This window comes from Echinococcus granulosus (genome assembly GCF_000524195.1).
Source record: "Echinococcus granulosus chromosome Unknown EG_S00082, whole genome shotgun sequence".
Lineage (NCBI taxonomy): Eukaryota > Metazoa > Platyhelminthes > Cestoda > Cyclophyllidea > Taeniidae > Echinococcus > Echinococcus granulosus.
In genome coordinates, this window is record NW_020170462.1 from 273,232 (window position 1) to 299,265 (window position 26,034).

At 45.5% G+C, this 26,034-nt stretch overlaps 2 protein-coding genes across 2 annotated transcripts; one reads left to right on the forward strand and one right to left on the reverse strand. All coding sequences in view use genetic code 11, as the record gives it.

Annotated features, from left to right (window-relative positions):
* Window positions 1–414: 414 nt before the first annotated feature.
* EGR_07625 (Forkhead box protein L1) lies at window positions 415–2,932 on the reverse strand (the record flags this gene model as incomplete). Its single annotated transcript, XM_024496874.1, has 2 exons — window positions 415–956; window positions 2,542–2,932. The coding sequence occupies 2 exons, from the start codon at window positions 2,930–2,932 to the stop codon at window positions 415–417; spliced, it is 933 nt and encodes a 310-aa protein (XP_024348730.1).
* Window positions 2,933–9,575: 6,643 nt separating this feature from the next.
* EGR_07626 (Golgi-specific brefeldin A-resistance guanine nucleotide exchange factor) lies at window positions 9,576–24,696 on the forward strand (the record flags this gene model as incomplete). Its single annotated transcript, XM_024496875.1, has 22 exons — window positions 9,576–9,717; window positions 9,765–10,246; window positions 10,301–10,436; window positions 11,853–12,131; window positions 16,543–16,746; window positions 16,988–17,316; window positions 17,885–18,202; window positions 18,531–18,647; window positions 18,730–18,932; window positions 19,050–19,446; window positions 19,671–19,946; window positions 20,091–20,356; window positions 20,442–20,802; window positions 20,879–21,169; window positions 21,330–21,759; window positions 21,831–22,022; window positions 22,186–22,385; window positions 22,520–22,690; window positions 23,023–23,290; window positions 23,587–23,933; window positions 24,028–24,322; window positions 24,587–24,696. 22 exons carry the CDS (start codon window positions 9,576–9,578, stop codon window positions 24,694–24,696), a joined length of 5,814 nt encoding a protein of 1,937 aa, XP_024348731.1.
* Between the last annotated feature and the right edge of the window lie 1,338 nt (window positions 24,697–26,034).

Genomic DNA, 26,034 nt, shown 5'->3' on the forward strand with positions numbered 1-26,034 from the left:
ACAGACTTCAAAAGCGCATTCCACATTCTCACTGAGGAATTGCTACCTCTTGAGTAGGTGGACTTTTTACTCCTTCACGTTGAACATCACCTTCCTACTCTCAAGTCGGTGGCAGAGCCCTCAACAAGCCCTTCTAGCCTTCTTATTCCCCAGCAAACAGTTCCTTTATTGCCTTGTTGCCAAGCTCTACTGCTGTGAGTCATGCCTATGTTGAAGCAAATTTTTCTTATCTTTATTGAGCACCTCAACGCTCATTGCTTTACTCACCGAGACACAAGAGTGTTTAAAAAGGAAATTAAAATAGCAAAATGTTGATGTGTGTGTTTATAGACCTGAAAGCATTTCGGTATACAGAACCAAAAGAGGGTGGAAAGGGGGCATGGAGATCACTACTGACAGCAGTACTATCATCACCTACGTCAAACCAATCAACGAGGCGATTGAAAAGTTCTTTCCTGTCCGATCAGACGATTCGTTTGATGTCGATATCGGTGTTCTTGGCGTCGACACCGATTCAGTCGAAAGAGGAAGTTGTGAAGGTTGTTGCTGAAGTAGTGAGGGCGCCTGTTGAAGGCTTGGAGTTTGGAAACCCAATGGAGGAGGAATGGGAATGGAGATGGGAATAAAAACAGGATAGGGGGTGGGTGTTGCCAATGAGGCGGTAGCAACAGAATCAGAAATTTGTCGTCCACCTAGATGACACCGTTTTTTCGACTCCTCCAACTTCTGTACTGGCAGACGAGATCGTCGTTTTCGCCGCCGATAATTTCCATGCTCAAACATGTCGTCAGCTCCTGTTGTGACTGTCCAATAGTTACCCTTCCCAGGGTGCGATTTATCTCTTCCCAACTTCACAAAACAGTCGTTCAGGCTGAGGTTGTGACGAATTGAGTTTTGCCAGCCTTGGCGGTGGTACCGGTAGTAGGGGAAGTGTTCCATTATGAAGTTGTAGATCCCTGAAAAGAGTCCAAGCATCAGTAAATTAGTCTTAATTGACAATTTGCTAACCTACGGGGGAGAATGCCTGTGTTTGATGGAGTCTTAATGGGTTTTTCTCTTCGTTTAATCGCATAAAGTACGCTAGCCATTTTAACAGTCGGTATGTGTGTGCAGAGGGTAAGATTTATCGTTTTGTAAACAAGCTCCTCCATCCAACCCGTGTGTATGTGTGTGTGCATGTGTGACTCATTTGCGGGTGGGGTGGGGGCAGGGGAGCAGGAGGCTAGGGGAAGTGGCATGGCAGAGATTAGCATCTTGTTCTCGGGTCTGGCGGGCGCGTTAGTTTTCTCTCAAGGCTTGTGTAAACAAACCCGTCTCCGAAGCCGAATCAGAACACACGTGTTTGTGTATTTATATTTTCACAAATCTGACAGGCTTCAACTAGTAGTTTGCATGTGTGCGTGTGTGTACGTATACCAGTCAAATCCTCCTCCAAGCATTCACGGAGCGAGAGGGTAAGGTAAACACACATACGCACAAGCCCAAACACGCTCTAGTTAAACAAACACACGCATACACACACACAGCATCTTCCTGGGCCAAATGCACCTCCTTTCAATGACATGAGCAAGGGAGCAAGTTAAACCGACTACTCGACTCCATTCGGCGTGACGCGACGCGACGAATCAACTATCAAAGCCGACTCTGACAGGCAATAATAGAATTGTAACTTCAAGTAGATTGTTTACGCAGCAGAGCTGAATAGCACACACATAGACACACACACACACACACGCAGCGAGAGAGAGAGAGGAGGGGGTCCGTCAATTATGGCTACACTGCACACAGGCCTTCACCCACTCACGCAGGCAGGGAGGAACACACAAACCTCAGCTAGGAAAATTCACAGCCATTAGCGTACAGGAAGAGAGCGAGGGCGAGAGAGAGTGAAGGATTATTGCCAGAATCGGGAGGCTGTAGCAATGGCTAATTTAAAAGGCAAAACATGTAGAATGACCTAGTCTTCAAAGTGGAATAGGTATTTGAGCATCTTTGTGCCCCTTTCTCTGTGTGCGGGCGTGTGTGTGTGTGTGTAGAAGTGCGCCTTTAATTCGTTTGTGTGGGATTTTGGCGATGCCTTGGCGTATTTTTCTTCCTTCTCCACCTCCATCTCCTTCTCGTCTTCTTCTTGCGATGATAATCACGGGTACCTCGCATTCCTTTCTTCTGGTGTCACACACACACGCACAAGCACGCAAACACGCGCGCGAACACACAGTCACTCACTGAACCTGTTCCGAGTTACAATTGAGTCTATTTACACTTTACCTTTGTAGTGTAGCCTCTGGTGGATTGAGCCATGAGAAAAATGAGGTGCATTCGCCTGCCGTCAAGTGGACTGACAAGAACGAAAACAAGTCTAGCAGCTGTAATGTACTTTCCCCTGATTGGCTTGATAGACTTAATCACTGACAGTTTAGATGTGCATCTAATGCTTTGCTGGGTCTACTCATGACTTTGAGAAGGAGGCAGTGAGAAACAAATTCTTCAACTCTTAAAGGAGGCAGGTGAAAAGTAGAATTCCAGGGCACACATACTTACCGTTCAGCGTGATCTTCTTCTCTGGTGTGCTCTTGATCGCCATCGCGATGAGTGCAATGTAGGAGTAGGGAGGTTTGTGCAGAGTGTCGGCTGGGAATTCAACCTCATCCACGGGTGTGTTTGCTCCACTTTCTGTCGCCGTAGAGGTATTCGTGTTGTTGGAGGTTGTCGCCGTAGATGCATTCGCCACTGAAGACGCGAAGTCATCAATCCTCTTCTTTAGTGCCAACGCTGTTGAAGCCAAATGATCCACTGGAATCGACTGACTCAGTTGTTCTTGTTGCTGCTGCTGTTGCTGATGACTTTGAATGTAGCTCGTCAGGCGGCGAAATAGGTCCAAGGAGAGGGCATTAGAGTCGTAGCAAATACTCTCACTATTGGCAGTGTCCATTAAATCAACAATTTTTGGCGCTTTTTTGGCAAATCACACACATCTATCCATGCAGATACACACCCAGCCAACTACCTTATATATGACGCACCCGGCTCAGGCAGCACACAACTGACCAATGGGAGGGCGCCAAGGCCTCAACCAATCAGACGGGTGGTTACGTATTCGATCGTCATTTGAACATTTTGTGTAAACATTGATTAAAAGAGAGGTGCTTTTCGAGGTAAAGCCAATTTCTTCATAACTTCTTGATTCATGTGAATACCTCTACTACTGCTGCTGCTTGTTACTATGCCTTATACTGAAAATTGTGAAGGGTGAAGAGCTGAAAGCATGTGACAGGCCAGGAAAGCAGTCACCAAATTCACATACTTGCAACCAAATGCCACCAATTTGGGAGCTCAAGTAGAACTTGCAGCCAATTTTTTTTGTCTAGCATTTTATGAGCAAAAAAATATTTTTGCCGTCTAAACGAATAAATAAATTCAGATGTCAGTTCGAGGAGTTTGGCAAACCACCGAGGTTTGGGGAGTTATAATGCAATTGTTGTTTTAGATCCTTCTCCACCCCCAAAAAGGAGACACCCGAAGAGAGGAACGAGTAGAAGAGTGCGGAATTTAGCCTGGCCTTGAGATCAAATAAATAGGAGGAAAGTTTCCTGCCAAGTAGCCATAGCTAACTTGCTCTAGTTGGTCTTAGCTACTGATGAAGTAAGTATGAGAAGGGCTAAATCAACTCCCTTTCAACTTCTTTGCCGTCTTGTTCTTCTTCTTCTTCTCTAGCGCCTCATTTTTATTGAACGTGCATATTTCACAAGAAATGGGGTCAAAAAGGGTGGAGGAGGAATCCAATCCCCCACTACATGCATAGACGCGGCTGTGATCGTATCATGTGAAATGAGGTTATTTTAATGGAATTAGAGGAAGCTAGGGTTTCTCCGCAGTTAAAGGAATCTGGAAAATATTTATTATGTTTTAGTAGTAAAAAGAAATATACTCTTCGAGTCGACTCACGCACCAATAATAACCTTAAATTAGATCTCCTCATCATGATATAATTTCTTGTTTTTATGGCAAATTCTCGACACTCATACCGGTGAATTGCCCTTTATTACTTATATAATTTGATTTGGTGTACTAAAATGTGTCCTCATTCATCTCCCCTCGCCTTCCCTCTTCTCGACCCGCTTCACCTCCCTTCTTTTCTTCCATCCCTGCTATGCTCATAATTAACTTTCTTGTGGTTTTAAATAATTTCTTTGCTACTAGATCAGGCCACTGTCTTCCTCTTTGGCGGAGCAAATATGTCTTGCAAACATTCGCCTTTAATGATAAGAATTAGGATTTCTGGTTTTACATTTCGTTTTTAAGGACTGTCAGAAGAATAGAAAACATGAATATTTGCAATTTGTAGGTGCCATTAAGGAAAATGTGCCACTTGATTATGATTAGTTTAAATTAGTTGGTGACCTTGAGAAATGGGCATATATGATTGGCTGAAGAATTTGTAATTTACCCGTGGACCCCTGCGCCTAGTCTGCTTGCAGTCAGGTGGATTTAAAGGCGAGGAACAACAATCGATTGCGAAAGGTGTTTGTCATATAAAATATACGCCACGAGTCACCCAAATTATCCCTGAAGTTGTCGTTAGGTGCGCTACCCTGCCTGGCTTAGAATCTATTTATGAATTGATAAAAGTACTGATGGGTTGTCAACAGAGAGGGAATGTGGTAACCAAAAATGCGAGGTATAAGGAACTCAAGCAGCTTATACAATTGCTATGTGGTTATTTAGCCTTTGGTGATCCTTGCGATCACTCTCTTGCGCCGATTCGCACAACGCAGTTGATGATTTAAAAACCGCTTGCTAAGGTCACTAATTGATTTTTGTGTCAGTGAAATACTTCATAGATTTCAATAGTGCCAGCATCACGGTCACCGTGCCAACCGCATTGCTGGGGGTCACTGGCTTTTTGCTTCTCAAAGTGATCCACTGAGGTCACAATACATTGCCATTTGGCCATCCATCTAGGTTACCAGCTCATGTGGCAGTTGTGATGGTCGTTTTTAGATCTTCCTTATCTGATTTCGACTAACTCCTTAATTTTCCTGTTACAAGATCCTAGAATCTTCCCTTCATTGGTTCATCATCATATATCTTTTGGCCCTTGGATTTGGTGTTTAGACGGTGAATTCATCATTGTATTCATCTTGACCGAGTTAACCAACCCCTGCCCTTACTGAGGTGCTAGAGTCCTCCTTAAAGACGTTTCATGATGGACATAGCTGAAGGACCGCTGGAGATGGTTTTTAAAAATAACATGAACGCAACACCACGTTGCCAAGGCGGTGACCAAAACTATCAGATTGTGAAGACCCCGATTACTGCAAGTCCTGATAAAAAAACAAATCGAATTCTTAAGAGCAGGTCACGAAAAATAATGCCTAATTCGTGGCTTCTCCATTCACTTGCCTCCGAGACGTCTAGTCTTCTAGGAGGCGATTGCGTAATGACGTTGAAATCCTAGGCCCAGCAACTTGACCTTTCTGGTCTCATCGTGGTGCTATGGCGTGCAGTTCGTGCCGTTTTAGCCACCACGAATGAAACCAGCCAGCCAGTCGGCCAGCTCTTCCTCGCAGTCACGGTAGGGTCATGGAAAACGCAACCCCTGCGGAGGAGGACAGGGCGTTCGAGCTTCCCAAATTCATCTGGGATAAGGCTAATCACAAACTTTAAGTCGTTGTTTTATCCCTGAAAAAACAAGGTTGTTCGATTATTCCTGTTGAAGGCACTCTACGTTGTGACACTTCAGGACTTGCAATAATCAAACTCGCAATGAAGTAGAAGGAGGTTTGACATTACAAGGCCATGATATTGATGCTATTGGAGTTGTCTTAGGCTCTCACGACTAGTTAAGGCCGAAAAAGCGGTGACAGTGGCTGCGACGTCAAATCGTCAATCATTTCCATGAATGAATCACTTTGTAAAAAGTTTGTTTCAGCCTCTACTTTTTCCTCCTCTCCTGGAATGCTTGTGAATCTGTGGAAGGATTTCAACAGTGTTTTAGAAAAGAGTAGCAAGAATCAGGCGATCTTTCTTGGCCTTTTTAGACAACAAAGTCCGATAAACGGGGGTGTTCGGAGTGTTCCTGTTGAATTTCAAGGTGAAAAGTAGAAGAAAGTGGAGTAGAAGGTTGATTTTCATCAAGGACGTCGGTGACTTGAACATTTCTTTTCACTGATCGGTAGTAGTTGGGAGGGCATTCTAGGCGTGCCTGAGTGCGGAGACTGCGAGTGCCCTTCCACAAAGCATCGTGCTTCATGGATGGATTTATCTTCGCCTTGACTCCAGCTTGGAAAAGACCCCGGCATGGAAGGATCTTCAAGAACAATTTCACTGGCCTAAGAGATCCGAAGGACCGTGTTTTATTCACCCCCCTCATGATTAGACTCATTTCTTGTACGATTTTATAAGATATTTTGTGTCCACCCGACCTTCAACATCTGCCATGTTACTCGCCAGATATTCACGAGAATGTCTGTTGAGGTTGTGATCTAGAATCGATACCAACACTGCCGAAGTTGTCACTTTTCGACGCGAGGACAATCGTCTTTGAATCCTTGACACCATTCGAATGTTCTGCCACGACCGAACAGCTTGTATCCCATCACCGTGCCACATGGTCCCGTACCACTTTTTACTGTGCTGTAGGAGTAGGTATGAGCTGAACTGCGCTTCAAGGCTCGGTTGACACGACACGTCATTTGGCACCGCGTATGGAGACCTAAATTTAAGCACAGGCGTCGTCTGCAGTGCGGCCACGTCTACTGGTCTCCTGTGTCCCCTTGACATTCATTCCACCGCATTTGCCATCTGCGCGTCTAGTCTTCCAGTTCTTTAGTATTCTCACTGAATCCTGATTCTTAACTGCCTTCCCTCCCAGTACTTCGGGACATTGCTATTAATTAACCTTCCTAGGTCGTATTGAATTGACACTTTGGGAACAAGGTAAGTGGAAGTGGTGGTAAACGACGTGTCCCGTCAACCGAGCCTCTAAGCGCGATTCAGATCTTGCCTACCTGTAGAGACGGCTTCCAGAACAGCACAACACGACTTGGTATAGTTGGTGATGGGATTTCCAACTGTTCATTTGTAGCAGGACATTTGAATGATGTCAACTCTTCGAAGTAGATTGACTGTGTGTTAGTCATTAACGACTTTGGAGGTGGTAGTAGCGTTTCCAGCTCACGGCCTCAACAGACAGTGGGTCCTGGAGGTCTGATCGACACAAAATCCTACGTGCTAGCACACAAGAGACGCGTCTATCCATGGAAGCCAGGATTACCTGGGTCGCCAATATTATGCGACAAAACGCGGTTGCACAATTTCTCGTCGGGGTCAGACAGACCTCAAGGTCGTGAAAACCTGCGGACACTAAGGTCGCCATCGAAGTTAAGCAGATTGTCTTAGGCTTGTTCACCTGGTGAAGTTTTTAGGCAGTGGGTTGTGTCAAGTCCTTAAGGTGTCACCCCTCCTGCCTCCTCCTATAGACCCAAAACTCCCGGTCCAACGAGCTGAATTCAAAAGCACAAGAAAGTTTTACGGGGAGTAAAATTTCCTCCTCGCATTGTGGAGACGACGTCGAAGTCGGTGCATCCAGCTGACGTAGCTGTGTGGTAATCTCTGCAAGTGCGCCACCACCATCCTTTCTAATCAGATTGGAAGTTTGGGTGTTCCCGCCAAAGTTGCGAGCAAGGGAGAATTCTGAGGAGAACCTTATTTAAACAAACTCGACATACCATTCCTCTCTAATACTGCTATGCCTTTGTAATGCCTAGGGTCCTACCCGAGAACGCGATATGGAAGACGATCATTTCCAAAGTCCTCCGGACTGTCCGGACAAAGGGAAAGGCTATAGGGGCATATCGAAATCCAGGTGACAACTGGGCGGCAACGAAAACCTTTGGGTGTGAGGTTTCAGTGTAGTTGAACACACATTATTACAGTAAGTAACCCTCTACTGTGCCCTAATTACGCCTTCATGGGTGATTCAGGGTGCTACAATCGCACTCGAGAACATCAGATTAGTTTAATGTAATCACAAAGTCGCCAAGATAAGGCCGATAACAGTCGAAAAGTGGATTTCTCTAGAGCAGAGTTATTTGCGCAAGATCAAAAAATGCTACATGAAAAGCAAGAAACTCATACACAGATACCAAAACTGAAAGGTTGACAGAAGACACTAGATCTGCTGCTCACCCTAGCCTGCCAGGGACGTTGAAGACACAAATAATCAGGCGTCAGTTTGACAGGAGAGTAGAGAAGCCACATTCTCATGCATTTTATTCACATTGAGTTACATGGATCAAGAGCAAACACAACAGATGTTTGCCTGTTTTTCTTCTGTCAAACCATGAAATAAGTCAGCGCGCTGACTAAGTGTTCTGGCTTGGCTTATGAAAAAATTTTAGTCCCGAATATTCTCAAGATTGCACAAACTAAGAACTCTTACGACCCAACAAACTAAAAGAAAGATAAGGATAAAAAACTTGAGTATTCGGAGAGTTAATGAGTAAAATTAAACAATGGGTGAAGTACCGGACCAATGATTAGCCAGCGATTCCAAAGAATTTACTTGGTGTTAATGAGTAAGACAAATACCTTCAAATAAGAGTGGATATGAAGCTACTTCATTAAATGATCACTAAATTGGGGTGAAGGAGTCAACACTGACGTGATGGGAGAACTTGCCACGGTTTCACATACCAGTTTGCTAACGAAGGTCACGCTAGTTTTGTGACACGAAACTCGATAAAAACTTAGCCATTTTAAATGCTAAGCGATAAAATGTGTGGAGATTTCCCCCTAGCAGGTGATGTTGTGATTTGGCCCTGTGTCGAACTGTGTGAACGCTTTAGTCGCCGTGCATTGCATTTTCGCTCTTGGATGTAACTTGCAAGCCAGACAAGTGGCTACCCAACTGTCCTTTGCATAAGCAGAATGTGTTACTCTACAGTACTTTGACTTGTTACGATAGCGGGAAAAACTGTGAGCTCCACAAATTGCTTAGTACCCAAAGCCACAAATTCAATATAGTGTTAAGTGATACTGCTAATATATTTAACACAAAAGATAGAACAACTAAACCTAGGTTTAAAATAAAAACTCAGATGTAAGATATTTAAATTAGCAGCCTTAACCTCATTAGTTTGCCAAAGGTGATATTTTATATGATTTTAGTGTCATCGCCAAATACGAAGTATGGCAGTTCGACGTTTTATATGCCTCAAAAAAAATCATAAAATCTTTCGACTTTTGCCAATGTAATAAAATAGTGATGGTTTACAAAACGTGAAGTACGTTTGTATTACTTTCACAGGTGACACACTTACAAAATTGTGTGTAAGTGTTTTCACACGTTATATGTCACCAGAATTTGGGATTTTGTGCAACAATACTCATAAGTTACTACCTAGTTTCCCTTTTTTTAAGATTGTCGAACCTTGCATTATCTTTTGCCAATTTCAACCCGTCAATTGGCAAACAAGTGGCGTTTTCAGTACATGTTCCGCGTTTATTCATGTAAAGCATACCCCCATATTTTGCAGATTTAAAGAAAAATGGCACCTCCAAACGCGCTTAGCATGGTAAAATCAGAGGTGTCGATGCTGCTTACTTCAATGAAGTGTGGCTACCGATCCAACTTTCGTTTCTCCCAGGACGATGCCAAAAGGGCTCTTCTTGACAGTTTGACATCCCTCCGACGCACGTTAAATGACGCCCCAGGTAGGCCTAGCCTTTAAAATCGTACTTAATTTTTGCCTTTTTTCAAGATTTGGACTCTCTCAATCCTTTAACCTACCTAACTCCTTTCCTCGACGTTATTCGTTCGGATGCGACCACCGGTCCAATCACTGGTCTCGCTTTAACCTCCGTGGAAAAGTTTCTTGCTTACGGCCTTCTCGAAGTTCGTCCAGATAGCTCTAATGCCTCGCAAAGCACTATCGGCATTGCTATGGAGACGATCGCGGACGCCGTGATTCAAGCCCGTTTCATCCGAAGTCGTCTAAGTTCAGATGAGGTGGTATTGATGAAGATCGTTCACCTCCTTCGCACCCTCCTTCTCATTCCCTCCGGCTGTCTTCTCTCCAACATGATGGTCCGTGAGATCCTCCAAAATTGTCTTCGAATCTGTCTGGAATCGCAATTGTCGGAACTGCTTCGACGCACTGCGGAACACTTCCTTGCCTCGATTGTGCAATTATTCTTCTCTCGTCTGCCAGCTCTCCTTCTGGCTGCCGAAACTAGTCATCAGGTAGGGTTGCTCGATTTCACTTTTTTATAAACCTTAATCCTGTAATATCAACAGGACGAGGAGGAGGGGGACTTTTGCATAAGCAACGAAAGACTTTCAAGAAAAGGGAGTAGGAGGTCAACGATACACGCGGAGACGTCGCTAGATGGAGGAAACTCCGAGGCTAATCAGGAGGAAGTTAAAACAGAAGGTACGTAACCTTTTGACTGAAAGTGGTATATCTGCTGATGATTTCTGGCCAATCAAAGCATAGATTCACAGCTTTACTTGGAATTGACGTGAAATTTTTCCTTTAAATATTTTTGTATGCATATCCCCCCATTTCATTTCTGAAATGTTATAACGCTCATTTTAATCGGTAAGTTACACCCCAAAATCGTACTGTTGACTTTGGTTTTCCGGTGTTTTGTTTCCGTCAGCCTAGCCTTCCAAGGAGCTGGAATGTGCGAGTTGACCAGCTTGTAAATTTTAGTAGTTCAAGTAGTTTGTAATTTTGTGTCTTTCCACATTAAACGCTTCAACTTGTACTCAAGGTGAGTGTGATAGCCCCTTTTGAGTAAACTGTCAAACTGCTTCCCATTTTGCGTCTGTCTTTTGTGCCTCAACTCACATTTACGAATGAGGCAAAGTGGAGACTTGTAGTCATTTTCGCTTTTGAGCTCTTGTTTATTGTTGAAACTGATGCTTTTTGCCCTTGAATCCGAAGTTTTTAGGTGGTTTCAGATTTCTGGCTGGAAGTTTATGTACCCTATGGCGCATTTCTGCGTACTGATGCCATCATCGAAATGACGGCATTGTGGTGTGTAATGTTTACCCCCTAGGCCTCATTCTCGCAGATTTTCTCCTTTTGCTAGTGCTGCATCGATTGATAATTTTTTGTCAGTTTGTTTAAACGCTTGTGTTGGAAGCTTCTGACATCATATAGTTGTGATCAAGTCAACTCGACTTACTCTAAGATGCACCAGTCATCAATACTACTTTTCATCCCTTGTTTTTGCCTGATTAAAAGTTACGACGACTGTTTGGATTCCTAAAACTTTGCGCAGCTTCTGGTATACCTTGCCAAGGTACGCAGCCCTCTAGCCTTGTAGAGTGGTTTGGAGGCTTCCATGAGTGCATCTTTCTAAGAAATCTGAGTCTTTGTGTATTTAATTTCGGGGCTTGAAGCCATAATTTGACTTTGTGAAGGCGTAAAACTAAGACGCATCAGAATTCTTTAATACCTCAAAAATTGGGCTTTATTGCAGTTGGTAATTTTATTAAGAATTCTCTCCTTAACGTTAAACCAATTAGGCGGAATTCTAATGTCAGTGTTACCCTCTAAAAGACTTCAAATTTATTCCTTGGAACTGTACTTTGTGCAGGAGTTATTCACCCTAAGTTAGGGCATGTTGAGATGGCATCGAGTAAGGCGACTCCACTGAGGATGGTTACATGGGACGGGGTAATAGGATTACCAAGGGAATACGAAGGATGTGAATTCAAAAGAGTTGCAAAAACATGGTCGTATGTTTTATGCAGTCAAAAAGTCGGAAAATCGTGCAAAGCTCCCTGAAATGAAAAGGAAGAAAAGTTGTTTGCTGAAGGGATCCCCCTTTATAGTCAGGCTGTCATCCTGCGACAACGAGACACAGGTCTGCCGAAACAGTACTGGAAGGTGGTCCTGAAGCCCCAATCTCCACTTCTTTTGACACGTCAGTAAGGCGGCGGCTCGTCATTCTGTTCCATCCTCAACGGGATCTGGTGATGCGGCATTGGTATCCTGAAGAGATTCATCACTACAGTCGAGCTGTTGACTCGAAATACCACCTCTTAACTACGGCGCGTTGCCCCTTTTCCAACAGGCTCAACGAGGAGCCAGTTTGTGCAGCCACGGAGCCTAGAGGTTGAGTTGGATTGGAGCCGTAAAGCAGAAAAGTTTAAATCAAATCTACCAGGTGGTCAGTTCAACCGGCATTTCACGGAGGGAGGGCGAGTTGACAGCCATGAAATCTTTCCACTTTTAAAGCTGGGTTCTTTTTCACGCTTTTTAGGCCTCATATTTTCCTAGTTGATGTTTTCACTGCGAACTCATGCCTAATGTTGGCACGCCTTCATGGTTTCGAAGTGCTTTTATTCGGTGGTTCTTGAAAACTCTGTCTCTGCTCACCAATGGAAATGGCGACCCTATGCTCCCACCTCTAACCGCGGTGTTGCGCCATCAGAGACACACGAAGAGAGAAGGAAGCATCAACTCTTCCTACGCGTTTGACACGTTTGTTGTCGGGGGCCGTCTCAGGGATGAGTCGCTCACCACCACAGCCACTGATGATTTGACACCAGCTGTTGCACTTCCAATTTGATTAATTCAAGTGTTCCCACTCTATTTTCCAAACTAAAGACTGCCCTATCTCTGCTTTATTGTTTTGACCTCAACTAAACCACCACAAGAGGGTTAAGTCCAGGCGTCACAAATGCGTGACATGCGGATTCAGGTGGCAATGGTAGTTCTGCAAGCCAAATTTAAAAATGAATTAATAAGCTTAAAAGGAACAGATAGCTGTTTGTTTTGAGTCTTGCAACACTGGAATCAAGTACTTTTTCTTCTATGAAGGGCAAAATTGCTTAATCTCAAGTTTCACTTTTTCCAAAACATTCTTTTCCATTTGATACCAACGGAATTCTTCTACTAACTGGTCACAGGTACGACTCCTCTCCTACATTGTGATTGTAGAACATTAGGTTACAGGAACTGGCATTACCACCATGGCGTAACTCAAAGCACTTTTTTATGGCTTAAATTGGAGGTATTTTTAGGCCTGAGTCATACCCTCTTCTTGGTCATTGGTACTGTGATTCTTTTTTTTTCACACAAATGTTTTTTTGACGCACCGGTAAAGAGATCATGCTTGCTTAAGGGGAATGGATGTAACTGCGGCGCTTCAAGCCTTATCCCAATGCGAAAGATTTATTATTAGGGTGCGCAGCTACGGGTACGGACGCCTGACGATGGTGGTAAACACTTTGGAGTGTGGGAAATTTCGCGTTGTCAGATATGTTCTCTGTACAGTTCTAGAAGGACTATTCCAGATTGTGTGGCGATATCCTGCTCAATCAGCATCTGTTGGGAGGGATCCGGGGGAGCTGTTAGTATTCTGATGACGAAATTCCCTTAGTCCATTCTCATCACTTTAGTGTGTGGCCTCATCAGTCGGGATTCCTTGAGGGAGAGCCAATGTTGAGATTTTCTTGCGACTTTGCGACTACACAAGGGCTTATGAAAAGGGCGGCTCCGCGTAACCGAGGTAGTAGGCTCCGTTTCTACACATTTTATTGTCTATGCCTTGATGTGAATGGCACCCTCGCCGAGAACAGTTGTTAGGCTACCTCCTCAACCATCGGGGGCATGGGTTAGCACCTATGAGGCGAAAACGAAGGTGATATCGCAATGGTGGAGGCTCCTGGTTTCACCTGTAGCGATGTGGCCTGCAGACTTTCCTTGTACCACCATTTCAACACTAACCATAAGAATTAACTTGGTCATTGGTGCGAACGTTTAGCCTGGGTGAACATTTTTTCAAATAACAAATGTTCGCGGGTGAATGTGTCAACTGTTTTCATCTCGTGTGGTTGTGCATCAGTCAGGATACCTTTTTACAGGACTGTTCGTTGCTGACACAAATACACTTTTAGGTGATCCAAAATGTCTTGATGCTGGAGGGGTGAGCATGGGTGAAGTCTGTGGCCTCGGTTTTAACGCCTTCGTAGGAATGAAACTTTGTCCATCGCCATGTAATGTACCATGCGCAGACCATCGTTGATTGGCCTACATCATGCGTACCGTTAATTAGTGCTCGTGAAAGGATGCGCTCCACACTTGGTACTGCGTTCTACCTCGACTTGGACATTTCGCATGGTGTTGATGCCTGGTCGAGGTTCCGCGGTGAACACAGTTTGAATACCAAGAATGGAAGGGGAAGGTGCAGCTTTCTATTGGCTGACGGTCTCTGGTGAATAATGTGTTCATCTTGATTGTTTCGCAGGGTGTGGAGTCTTTTCGATGACAAGGATCTTTATCATTATCGGCTTTGTTTATTTTGTGCAGAGATTATTTACAAATCTATCTTCCATCTGACCTTGAGACGATGTACCCAATTTATCAATTTCTACTTAGTTGTCTTGTCAGATCGTGGTTGGGGTAACTCTACCGACATATTCTAGGTTACTTTCTTACAGACGATGATTAGGCCTTTCTTCTACTGTTCAAGTAACCGCTTCTGTTAGGAACTCCTTCATGGCTCCTGTATAAACTGATGCAGCACTTCGTCTGTTAGTCGCCTTCCATCTTCAATGACTGTCGGTCGAAATGACCTACCTGATAATTCACGGAGTCACTTTAACTCAGTCTCTAAGCTCTATGGCTGCACAAACTGGCTCCTCGTTGAGCCTGTTGGAAAAGGGGCAACGCGCCGTAGTTAAGAGGTGGTATTTCGAGTCAACAGCTCGACTGTAGTGATGAATCTCTTCAGGATACCAATGCCGCATCACCAGATCCCGTTGAGGATGGAACAGAATGACGAGCCGCCGCCTTACTGACGTGTCAAAAGAAGTGGAGATTGGGGCTTCAGGACCACCTTCCAGTACTGTTTCGGCAGACCTGTGTCTCGTTGTCGCAGGATGACAGCCTGACTATAAAGGGGGATCCCCTCAGATGCAATTTTGTCTGCTTTTTGCTTCGATTAATAGGAGGATCGCTTGCCTACGTGGCGCAGCTGCCCGGTCCAGTTTACCTTCGCTTTGGAGCCATTAGCTCTCTTCTAGACCTTTCCGTCATTTGCGCTGCTTCAATCACGCGTATTTTTTATTATCCGTGAAGGTCTACAGTGGACAGTTGTCTTGTAAGCCCGGTTTTCATTGGTCCGCAGGAGGTGGTGGCTAGCGAAGGTTTTGTGCCTCTCTGACATTCTGACACGATTTCCTTCGATGAAAGATCGTTGTCTTATTCTCTATCCAAGAGATGCGAAAATGGTGTAAACTGCAACGAAACTGGAATAAGTTGGCGGTTCTTTGGTTTTGAATTGCAGCAATTAACAGTACTGTCCGATCTTTCCTCTTGGGTACTTTTCCTAATGAGAAGGAGTAGTTTGGTGTGTAAGCAGAAAATTGAAGGTGGCTTTCGAGATTTTTATCATGTACCCAAATTCAAAGATTAGCTTTTTGTCCGAGGAAATCGTGGAGGACACATTCCGGAGTTGCAATTTAGTTTGAATGAAAATACCGTAACGGTTATGCTTATCTCAAAGCAGTCCATCTGTTTCTTGCTGCCTAAAAACAAGGGGATCGAAATTGCTGGCAATTATTTATTTTTATGTAGGGTTAGGGAGAGAGGCTGCCTTTGGATTGTTTAATCTCTTTCAAAAGTACTCAATTTCTCGTTCTGCTCGTAAATAAAGAAGAAGGTACATCTTGAGAGGATGAATAATTGGCTTTGTTTCTTTTAAAGGTAAGGCTGTCGGTAGGTTTGTAGGCGTTATGGTTGCTGAACCATCATCAAAGAACAGCACAGTCCCTCAACATTTCTGAAAGCCAATCTGGGCGACCTCCCTAAGGCACATTTTTAGCTTTGGATTGAATTCGTAGTTGAAAAAAGTAAATGGCTTCCCCTTGCTTACCTGGCTTTGAAGCACTTCTTAGGCGTGTCCGACGCTTTTAGTCGCGACTATTTCACCTCAAGTTTCTGCTATTTGGCATCCTTTTCCACGGGACTAGTCGTTTCTGTTGGCGACAGTAAAGTGGTGGATGTAACATGCTGCAGGAAGTTCTCTAGAGATGGCTGTCAACTCCTTGAAATTTGGTGTCGTCTACTTACTTACCATCATGATTAAAAACTCGAAGTTGGAGTGGTTGTCACCGGTTGACGTAGGTCCATTCTGTGCTTCTTAGTTTCTGCGGTAAATGTCAAAGCATCTCCGTGGATCTAAGTCTCCTTTCATAGTGTTTCAACTGCCTTCTATGTTCTTTCAGTATCATCTAGCCAATCGTAAAAATCAGTGCCTAGTCTTAGTGGACTTACTCATTCGTCTCGTCTTCTCCATCGTCTTGTCCTCTTTTTGCCACTCTTCAATAGTCTCTCTGGATCCATTCCAGCCGATCGGCGCGTGGGAGGAAGGGTTGTCGTCTCCCTCCTCTTCGTGTAAAATGCCGTTTGTATCTGGTTTCTAATCACACTTATCAGTATCTGTGGCTTCGATATTCCAGCACTTTTGGCCACCCACAGTAAATGTCTTCTTTATGCGACGTTTTAACGTGTTTTATAGATCCTTCGGCAGATAAATACCCACTTCGAGACGAGAGTATTTGCAGTTTGGGTGACCACTTGGTTGCGGATCGGCAGACACCGACGCCGACAGCAGCAACGTCAGCTGAAGTTCAACCGTTGCCGTCACCTTCGTCACATTCACCCGTCTCCTTCAGCGTGGAAATCGGTCAGGAGGCCGAGGAACACCTAGCTGAGGTCGAAGGTCAGATGGAAGTGCCTATAACTGAGAGGCATCAGTGCCCCAGGCTTAACCTCTTAATGGTGACGCGCTTTTTACTTTTAAGCTACCTCTATCTTCCCGGGTAGTAGAATGATAAGGAATGACGCAGCTGCGAACGGCCTTGTTTTCCGGTCCCACAACATCTCATTAACTCTTGAACCACAGGAAATAACATTCATGAACTGTAATACCTTCGTTTTTTATTCTCATATTCCCTCTGCAGACATAGATACCTCCAACGAGCACATCTGTCGTCCCTACAATCTCCAAGCCGTACACAACCTCTTTGCTCTTCTCGTGAACCTCCTCAACCCGGAGGAACACCAGGAAGGAGTGATTAAGGTCTCCCTTAACCTCCTCACCGTGGCAATGGAGACAGGTGCGGATTTTTTACATGCCTGTCCTGCTATTCTCCGACTGGTGGCCACTGATATGACCAAGTACCTCATGATGCTGCTTTATCGCGAACGCATCCCCCTTTTCGCCGCAACTCTGCGTCTTGCCTTTCTGCTCTTTGAGGCTCTGCGGATGCATCTGAAGTTGCAGCTTGAGGTCAGTTGAGGATCTTTATTAATCTACATTTTGAAGAAGTTGAACCCGCCAGAAGAGTCTGTAATGTCAGATAACTGTGGGAGGAGGGGTAGTGTAAATCATCATACTCCTAGAGGTGCTGTTTCAAATAACTTTATCCCTCCAGATGAATGCATACTACTTGAAAGCTTTTACTTTACTGCTATGAACTGTCAGTTGGTCTAAATTTTCACTTAATGAGGCTAAATGGGTTTCGCATGCTCTTGATTATCAGAGAATCAAGTAAGACATTTGAAGCAGTGGTTTGAAAGATCCGGATCCTTCTGAACTCCGGAAGGGTCTTAATCTTCTTTCAGGGACAAGGAGTGTAATTAATGTCACTATTGTGATTCTTTTCACTTCTTTATTTTGATCTGTTGAGAGAACTCAATTTACCTCCAATCACTGTTTGATGGATGGCGGCACCAAGGCGAAACATGGTGAAACTAGAGGATTCCAGAAGCTTTTAACTCTGACAAATTTTAATTTCTCTTGCATTGCTTGTAGAAGCTACATCTACTGAAGTTCATTAAAGTACGGTGCTCTTTAGGTCTACTTTCAACGCCTCATTGCTCTCATCTCCTCTGACAACGAGCGTATCACCTACGAGCATCGTGAAATCGCCCTAGACGCTGTTGTCCAACTCTTCCTCCTCCCTGGATTGGCTGCGGAGATCTACATGAACTATGACTGCGATCCGTACTGCTCAAATCTCTTCGAGGATATCACAGAGATGCTCACCAAGAACGCCTATCCTGTCAACCGGCTTGTGAGCATCAATATCATTGCTCTAGACGCTCTCCTCGCCGTGATTGACGCCATTGACATCCAGACCGGTGAAAGTGATGCGGAAGAGGTTGCAGAAAAGGTGGGAGTGGCATTTAGGATAGTTTTTTTTTCTCAACACACCATCTGTTGCTTTTTGCCATTTTTTGTTTTGACTTCGGAGCTGTCCAGTCGTCAACTATTAGGAAAGTAGAGGGGATATTATTAGCTGGCATAAATAGCTTACAAATATTCCAATGGTTGTTTCCAAGTCGCTTGGGTCTGCGTCGTCTCTGTGATGAGTCTGCGTACCTAAAGCCTGTTCACTTTTAGAGGGTCTGCTTACTACTCCCCGGATTAGTCCTGAAGTAGTCACAAGGATGGGATTGTGGACACTTCTAGCCTTATTCCCCGATCCCCTCTCCCTTTAGACGATTACGCGGCTGACAGATTTCAAGCGGTCAATTGTGCGACCGAACCGACATTGGATTCCCTCTTCAGTCATTCCAACTCACGAGAATCTGGTAGCGCAGAAGACTCGTAAAAAGGTGATTTTCCTCTTCGTTCGATTTCTTCCACCATTCTCGAGGTCTTAGCTCATAAAGTAGGTGGATTTTGATCACCTTTTAGCTACTGATGAGCGGTTCAGATCGATTCAATCTGAAACAGAAGGATGGAATCGTGTTTCTGCAGAAGAATGGTCTCCTTTCCGACCCGCTGGATCCAGTGCAAATAGCTGCTTTTCTGGCCGAGAACCCGAGGTTGGATAAGAAGATGATTGGTGAATACTTAGCCAATCGTAAAAATACCGATATTTTGGTGGCGTTTGTCCGGTAAGTGGAGTTATTGTTATTTTGGCTGGCCTGTTACTACTTAAATTTATTTAAGTAGAATTGGTAATCCTTTAAAAAGAGGATTTCTCCGTGATTGAATTTAAATGACCGCCATAGGCACTTCAACTTCCGAGGCACGCAAATAGACGAGGCCCTTCGTGCCTACCTTGAGGCCTTTCGCATTCCCGGCGAGGCCCCACTGATCCAACACCTCATGGAGTCCTTCGCCGAGCAATGGTACGAGGCCAACGATGCACCCTTCGCCAACGTGGATGCCGCTTTCACACTAGCCTATGCGCTATTGATGCTTAACACCGATCAGCACAATCCCAACTCCCGGCGACAGAATGTCCCAATGACCTGTGCAGATTTTAAACGTAACTTAAAGGGGATGAACGGGGGCGGGGAGTTTGATTCAGAGCTGGTGGAGTCTGTATATAAGAGCATTCGGGAGAGGGAGATTGTGATGCCGAGTGAACAGACGGGCTCAGTGAGGGATAATTACTTGTGGAAGGTGAGTATTGGTGGGGCAACGATCCCGTCTATCCATCTATCTTGGGTCCGTTTGTTAATCCATACTGAAGGATGGGAATATTTGTTCTCAACAGTTTATTTTCTGAAGCTAAAAAAAATGCTTTCGGGACACTGGGTAGACAACAGCCGCGCAATCCACTTATTCTCGCGAAGGTAAAAACATATCTACAGATAGCAATTAAGTAGTAGCTCCCTTTTTCTTAGTGCCTGGTCCGGCGCAGCAGCCAGTCGTCCTTTCAGCATTATGTGCACCTGCCACCGGGCCAATTCGATGCCGACCTCTTCACGATGCTCTGGGGCTCAACGGTGGCTGCGCTCTCCTTCGTCCTTGACAAGTCGACCGATGTGGCATTGCAGGCCAAAACAATGGCCGGCTTTGTGCGGTGTGCACGCATTGCAGCGCATTTTCGTATGACCCAGGTCTTTGACAACCTCATCATCTCGCTCTGCAAATTCACTCTCCTGCTCAGTCCTAATGAAGTGAGATTTTAACTATGCTCAGAATCTTCCTGTATATTTCGCAGTCTATAAATCTAATCACACTGCTTATTTCCTATCAAATGAATTTGTTATAACTGACTGCAAATGCGCAGTAGCAATTTTAATTTCTCTGACTCGACACAGACATCGGAGTCGGTTGGCGTGGCGCTGGGGCGAAGCTCGAAGGCCCAGATGGCTACTCGTCTAGTCTTTGCACTGGCCGCGACTCACGGGGACATGTTGAGGGAGGGGTGGCGCTCCATCCTCCTAGACTGCCTTCTGCGCCTTCTGCATGCCCACCTCCTCCCACCCGGCCTGGTCCGTCCACCTCACTTCCTATCCGCCGGCACTTCTTCCGGTTTCTCCGCAGCTATGGACTCGAGCGAGCATCTTAATGATACCGGCGGTCGGTAGGTCACTCTTCGTGATGATTGAGAGCTCACGGAAACAGCCTCAACTTCTCTTCAATTTTCTCGCTTCACTATCTTCACCCAGTTCCGATCGCGGTGTATTGGGCTCATTATACCATTATCTAACCCTTGGATCCTCAACCAATTTGGAGCCACTTTCCTCACCCCCACTTGACACACGCGACGCCCCGCAAAATCCCTTCGAGGAGCCTTCCACTCCCTCTCAGCCCCGGTGTTTCTCTAATGCCACGGGTCTCTTTCGGCTCATGGACGAATCCGCCATATCCGACGCTGCTGCACTTCCCTTCACGTTACCGCAGTCCGTTCACGACGATGATTTCGCCGCCATCCAGGCTGCCAAGACAACCGTAGAAGCCTGTCAAATAGACGCCCTTTTCGAGGAGTCTAAGTTCCTCATGCTGGAATCGTTGCAGGAGCTCATTAAGGTGCATTGTTACTCAAAAATTTGTCTCTATTTTGTCTAATTCAAGGACCATTATAATTGGTTGTTTCCATCCTTAGGCTCTTCTCTATGGGTTGACTAATGATGGTAGGGGTACTGACGCCTGCGAATCCGTTGTTCCAGATACTGTGGGAGGTGAACGAAGTCAGATCTTCTGTTTGGAGCTGCTTTTACAAGTGCTCCTCTACAACAGGGATCGGATTGACCAACTCTGGCTCATGGTCCGAGGGGATTTGGTGGCGATTCTGAGGAGCGCTCGAGAACCGACTGCCCTAGTAGAATGCGTGGTGGCTGGAATGCTGAGATTGGCTCTGCAGTTATTGCGTCGACAGCAGGACTTGGCAACACAGGTGTGTTTAGGTGTGAATGCTCGTCTTCGTTTTTTTACAATCAAATTACTACGGTATAAACATGAGCTGGTGATCATTGCCTCCTTACTAACAGTCCCCACAGATATAATAATGTGACTCGAAAATAACTTATGATTTATTTTTTTTCAAACTCCTGTAGATTTTTGCTTGCTTGCTCACCATTCTTAAAGAACGCGGCGCCTACCTTCTCCGTCCCCCCTCCTCCCCCTCTCGGTCTACCACCCTTACCTCTTCCACCGCTACTGCTACCAGTGTCACCCCCGGCAGCCGTCGTCTGCTACACCGCCATCGCTCTTCCGAATTCACGAAAGCGGCAATCGACGACGGAGGCAGCAGTTCCGTGGCCCGACAAGTGGTGTGGGGAGTTGACGCGCTACTATCAGAGGAGGGCGGAGCGATGGCGGTGGAGGTGCCCTCGCCACAAGACTGGCAACTCATTCTCGGACTACTCGAGGTGTGCGGTGCGGGAGCCTTTCCAATTACTCCAGCGGAGTTAGAAGGACAAGCGTGGGATCATCGACAGGGACAGCATCAGGAGGAGCCGAGGGGAATGCGGAGAGAGGATATGTGTGAGTTTTTTGCTCCACCAATTCACACTTTTGTCGTTCACCTCCATTGAGGCTTTCTTTCTTTTATACAGATTCCAGCCTCCAGAACGTGACAGCCGATGCTGGAGCCGAGGTCTCACGCGATTTTGCCAGTGACAGCGAAAGCTGCGATGTCAAAGTGGAGGCCCTTCGGCAACATCCACCAACCAGCCTCAATGGAGGCGTCGGGGCAGGAGTTGAGTCCTGGGTGCTTGTCAATGTTGTGGATAGGCCGGAGACGACAGGTGCTCTTTTTTTCACTCCAGGTTGACTATATTTTTATATTCTCAACTTTGCTTAACCACGATCCTGTTCTACTCTGAGCAGTCTTTATTAACCATCCCTCAAGGCTTGTCTTTTTGAGTCCCTAATATCGACTAACCCTCTTCTTCTTACTCTTCCATTTAGAAGCCGAAAAGGGGAGAGGAGTTGCAAACGAGGATGCCAAGAAGGAAAAAGCTGTCAGTGGAGGAGATCTAGTTCCCTCTTCACGACTCCGTCTACCCATCGTAATTGTCTTCCAGGACTGGTTTGCTCTCGAAAAGGCCTGCGGTTCCATCGCCTTTGTCGTCCGCGATCCAGCTCACATCACTCCAAACAATATTGAGGTAAGTCGAAATTCAATTCTTTTGAATAATTGAACCACTTCTACCTGATTATTTGGTTTTTAAGTCCTAGGCGTTTACCCCCAATTGACTAGGAGAATTAACTGAATGGTCCTAAACTCCTCTTTTTTTATCAGTACTGCGTCCACACCCTGCGAGTGTTTATTGAAGCGGTTTTGACACCACCGAAGCCATCCATCATACGCAAGACGTTGGCCAACGGCACAAACGAGCGTGTCTCACCGCCTCCCTTCGATTTTTCCGAGGGTCGACCTCCAGAGCCGTTCACCAGTGGAATCGCCCTTCAGGTGAGTTTAGGTGACTTTTGAGATGTCCTTCACTTGGCGCTATTGGCTAAAATTGAGGAGTCGTCGAATCTTTCATCTAGCTGAGCAGATGGAAAGGGTAATAGACAGGTGAACAGATAGTCTGACGAAAGGTTGAGTCCACTGAGGCAGGCAGAGAGACAGATAGGTAGTCGAACAGGTAGACATGGAGACGGATGCTAAAAGAGGCGGATAGACTGAGATGCAAGGATTAAAATAGAGGGGTACATACGAATGTCTGACCAGTCCCGAAACCCCTCGATTGCTTTACGCTCATATTTGTAAAATGTTTCAGACTTCACCTCTTCTTTCAGCTTCTCGACCTCGCGTATACCCTCTTCAGTCGCGCACCCTCTATCTATGCAGAGTGGACAAAACCGACGGAAGTAGAAGATGGCAGGGAGGTGGAGTCAACGGGAGACATGATAGATGCAAGTATTGACTGTCTCTGGCCCTCCTGTTGGCGAGCCTTACTGCAGGCCATTGCGCGTCTCTGTGTGGATGCCAGACGCGATGTTCGTGCTGATGCTCTCGCGTTCCTTCAACGCGCTCTTCTCTCCCCCATCCTGCATCTGTTGACGGGTCCTCAATGGCTCGACTGCTTCCTTCAGGTGGTTTAGTCTACTTAAATATGTAATGAGTAGCACAATGGGTTCTGGGTGTGTAGACGCAAAATGCAAGGGTCCAAATACTTCCTTCAGGCGCTTTTAAACTGCCAAAATTTGAGGTAAACTCAGGTAGTAAATAAGTAGGAAAGGGCTTTAATGCTTTTAACGATCTTTTTTATTTCCTCTACTGGTAGGTTCTCTTCCCTCTGCTGACCAACTTCCTTGAAAGTGTCACCTTCAACGACTCTACCCTTACAAACACCTCTCTAGGTGGTACGTCAGCCGCTTTCACCACTGCTACTGGTGTCGGCGTTGCCAACCGAGTAGGTCGTGATTCTGGAAGTCAAGGCAACCTCTCCACCGTTGGTTTCTTTTCCAACATCTTTGGTGGAGGCAGCGGCAACAGCGGAGGGGTCGAGTCGGCTCCAACAGTTCCCATGGTGCCCGGGGCGCTTGCTGAATACACAGATCCTCGAATGCGTGCTATTCCATTGTTGACAAAGGTCTTTCTTCAACATCTCAATCCGCTTTACGCGCTAGAAGCCTTTCCACAGCTATGGGAACGTATGTTGACCTACATGGAGAGGTATATCAAGGCCAATATCTCTGACTCTTTGGTGCGTTTTTTTAGGACCTGCTTAAACTGGGCGTATTAGTAGTATACTGGGCATCTTAATCACTCGTTTTCTTCACCCATCATTCTCTGGTTAGAATGACGCGGTTCGCGAGTCGTTAAAGAACCTCCTACTGGTTCTCTACACCGGCACGCAGGACACCGCGCCAATTTTGGTGCGAGACGCGCCGGAGGGTTCTAGAGAGGCGCTGTTGTGGTTCCAAACATATACCCACTTGGAGAGATTTATGCCAAATCTGATGGACCAACTATTCCCACCACCACCCCCACCCCCACCGCCACCGGAAGCAGTGGCAGGAACAACGGCAGCAGCAGTAGCAGGAGTACCTACTCCTGGGGTTGCCGAGTCTGCTCCACCATCAAATCCGACATGTAACTTAGACGGTTTGTGATACGTGTGTGTTGAAGCATTCGTGGAGTGCTGAAGCGTTGAATGAGTAGGGCACCCCAATGTCGATGTGGTAAAAATTTCTATTTACCACCATAAAAGTGTATTTGTTTATCGTCTTTCTATTTGGTTAGTGTTTTAGTAGTATAATCATGTGAAAATAGTAATGTCCGACATCAAAAGTGTCTAGAGATAAACCCAACCATTTGCTTATGTTATAATCAGACGCATTGCTATGTTGCCATCAGCTCTATCGACTGAGGTCAAATCGTCCGAACAGGCAATCCCGCCCACCGAAGCTCCCCACTATCCAACCGGCGAAGTTCGGATCCAGCTGCCCATGGAGGAGAGCGATTAAGAGAAGGGGTTTGGGGGAGGGATGAACCATGATGTTCTTTCTCCCCCGCCCCATCTCTCTTCCCTCTCTCTGCGAGAAATTCTGTGATACACTCCTCCTTCTCCCCTCACTTGTCACTGTGGTTGACTCATTTTTTCCCCTATTTCTACTTCATCCTATAAATAGTGAATGCGGTCAATGACATATACATACAGACAAACATGTGTCCCGTGGGTGGAGTTTGGCTGGCTCACTTTACGACTGGATTGAGGGAGGGAGGGAGGGCTTCGAAATTTGATTCCCATTGGTGGGAGTGAAGGCATGACTCTGTTACTGACCAATGGGGGTCAAGCATTGGTCCCTTTTTTGAAGGAAATCAGTTAAATGCCGGCATTCGATTTAGTTGGGTAGTTCTTGCGCAATAACTCGGCAGGAATACACTAATGTGATGGTGGGCGTTCTCACAACAAGTAACAATGGTGTGAATCTTTCGTCAACTAGGGTGCCCCTACTTATAGCGCCTCGGTAGTGGGTGCGCGCGACGTACCGGCAATTGCTGCGCTTGGTTACACATCATTCAAGTAGATACGGTATATGGTAGGGAAATGCAATTAAAGCTTAATTGGAGCTGATGGCCTTGTGGCTAGCCAATAGGGATCGCCGGTGAGAAGGTGCCGTCATTGCGGAAAGTTCTGATTGGGTAAGTAGTTTTGAATGGAATAATGCATTTTAGATACAAAAATATGTTTTATTTGATAAGGCTCTAATTTCAGCAAGGTGAAATTTGAACACTTCATGAAATTTTCGTGCTTTAGAAGGTGCTACCTACTCAGAGTAGGTAGGTAAGCACCGAGCACCAACACTCGAACCATCCAATCAGATGCCTTGAACTATTCCTCTTTCCGACTGAAGTCGAACAACCCCCACAAACACTGTCTAAATGGGAAATTGTGCTCAGTCCTCCGCCGTTTCTTTTCTTCAAAATTGTTTTGATGCCTTTTGGCGAGGTCAAGCTGTCATAACTTTAAAATTGACAACAAGTAGCCAAAGACGGCTTGACTCCAAATGTTTTATTTCAAGTTACCTCCAACTCCCTGCAGTACTACAATGGGTTAGGCTGTCAACAAAAAGGCACCCTGGAAAGAATAAGGAATTTCTACTTAGGGCATCGTTAGAAGGTGCTGGTCACCAATTTCTAGAGAGCTCTTGTACCCTTGCCAACGGTGGTTAATTTACTTTTCCTCTTGTTATATCAACGATATCAACCCTCAAAATGAGTGCTAATTAAAGAGGATAGACAGGTGCGGATGGAAAAGATAGATGAGGGATGGCTGGATGGATCAAAAATACCACACGCAA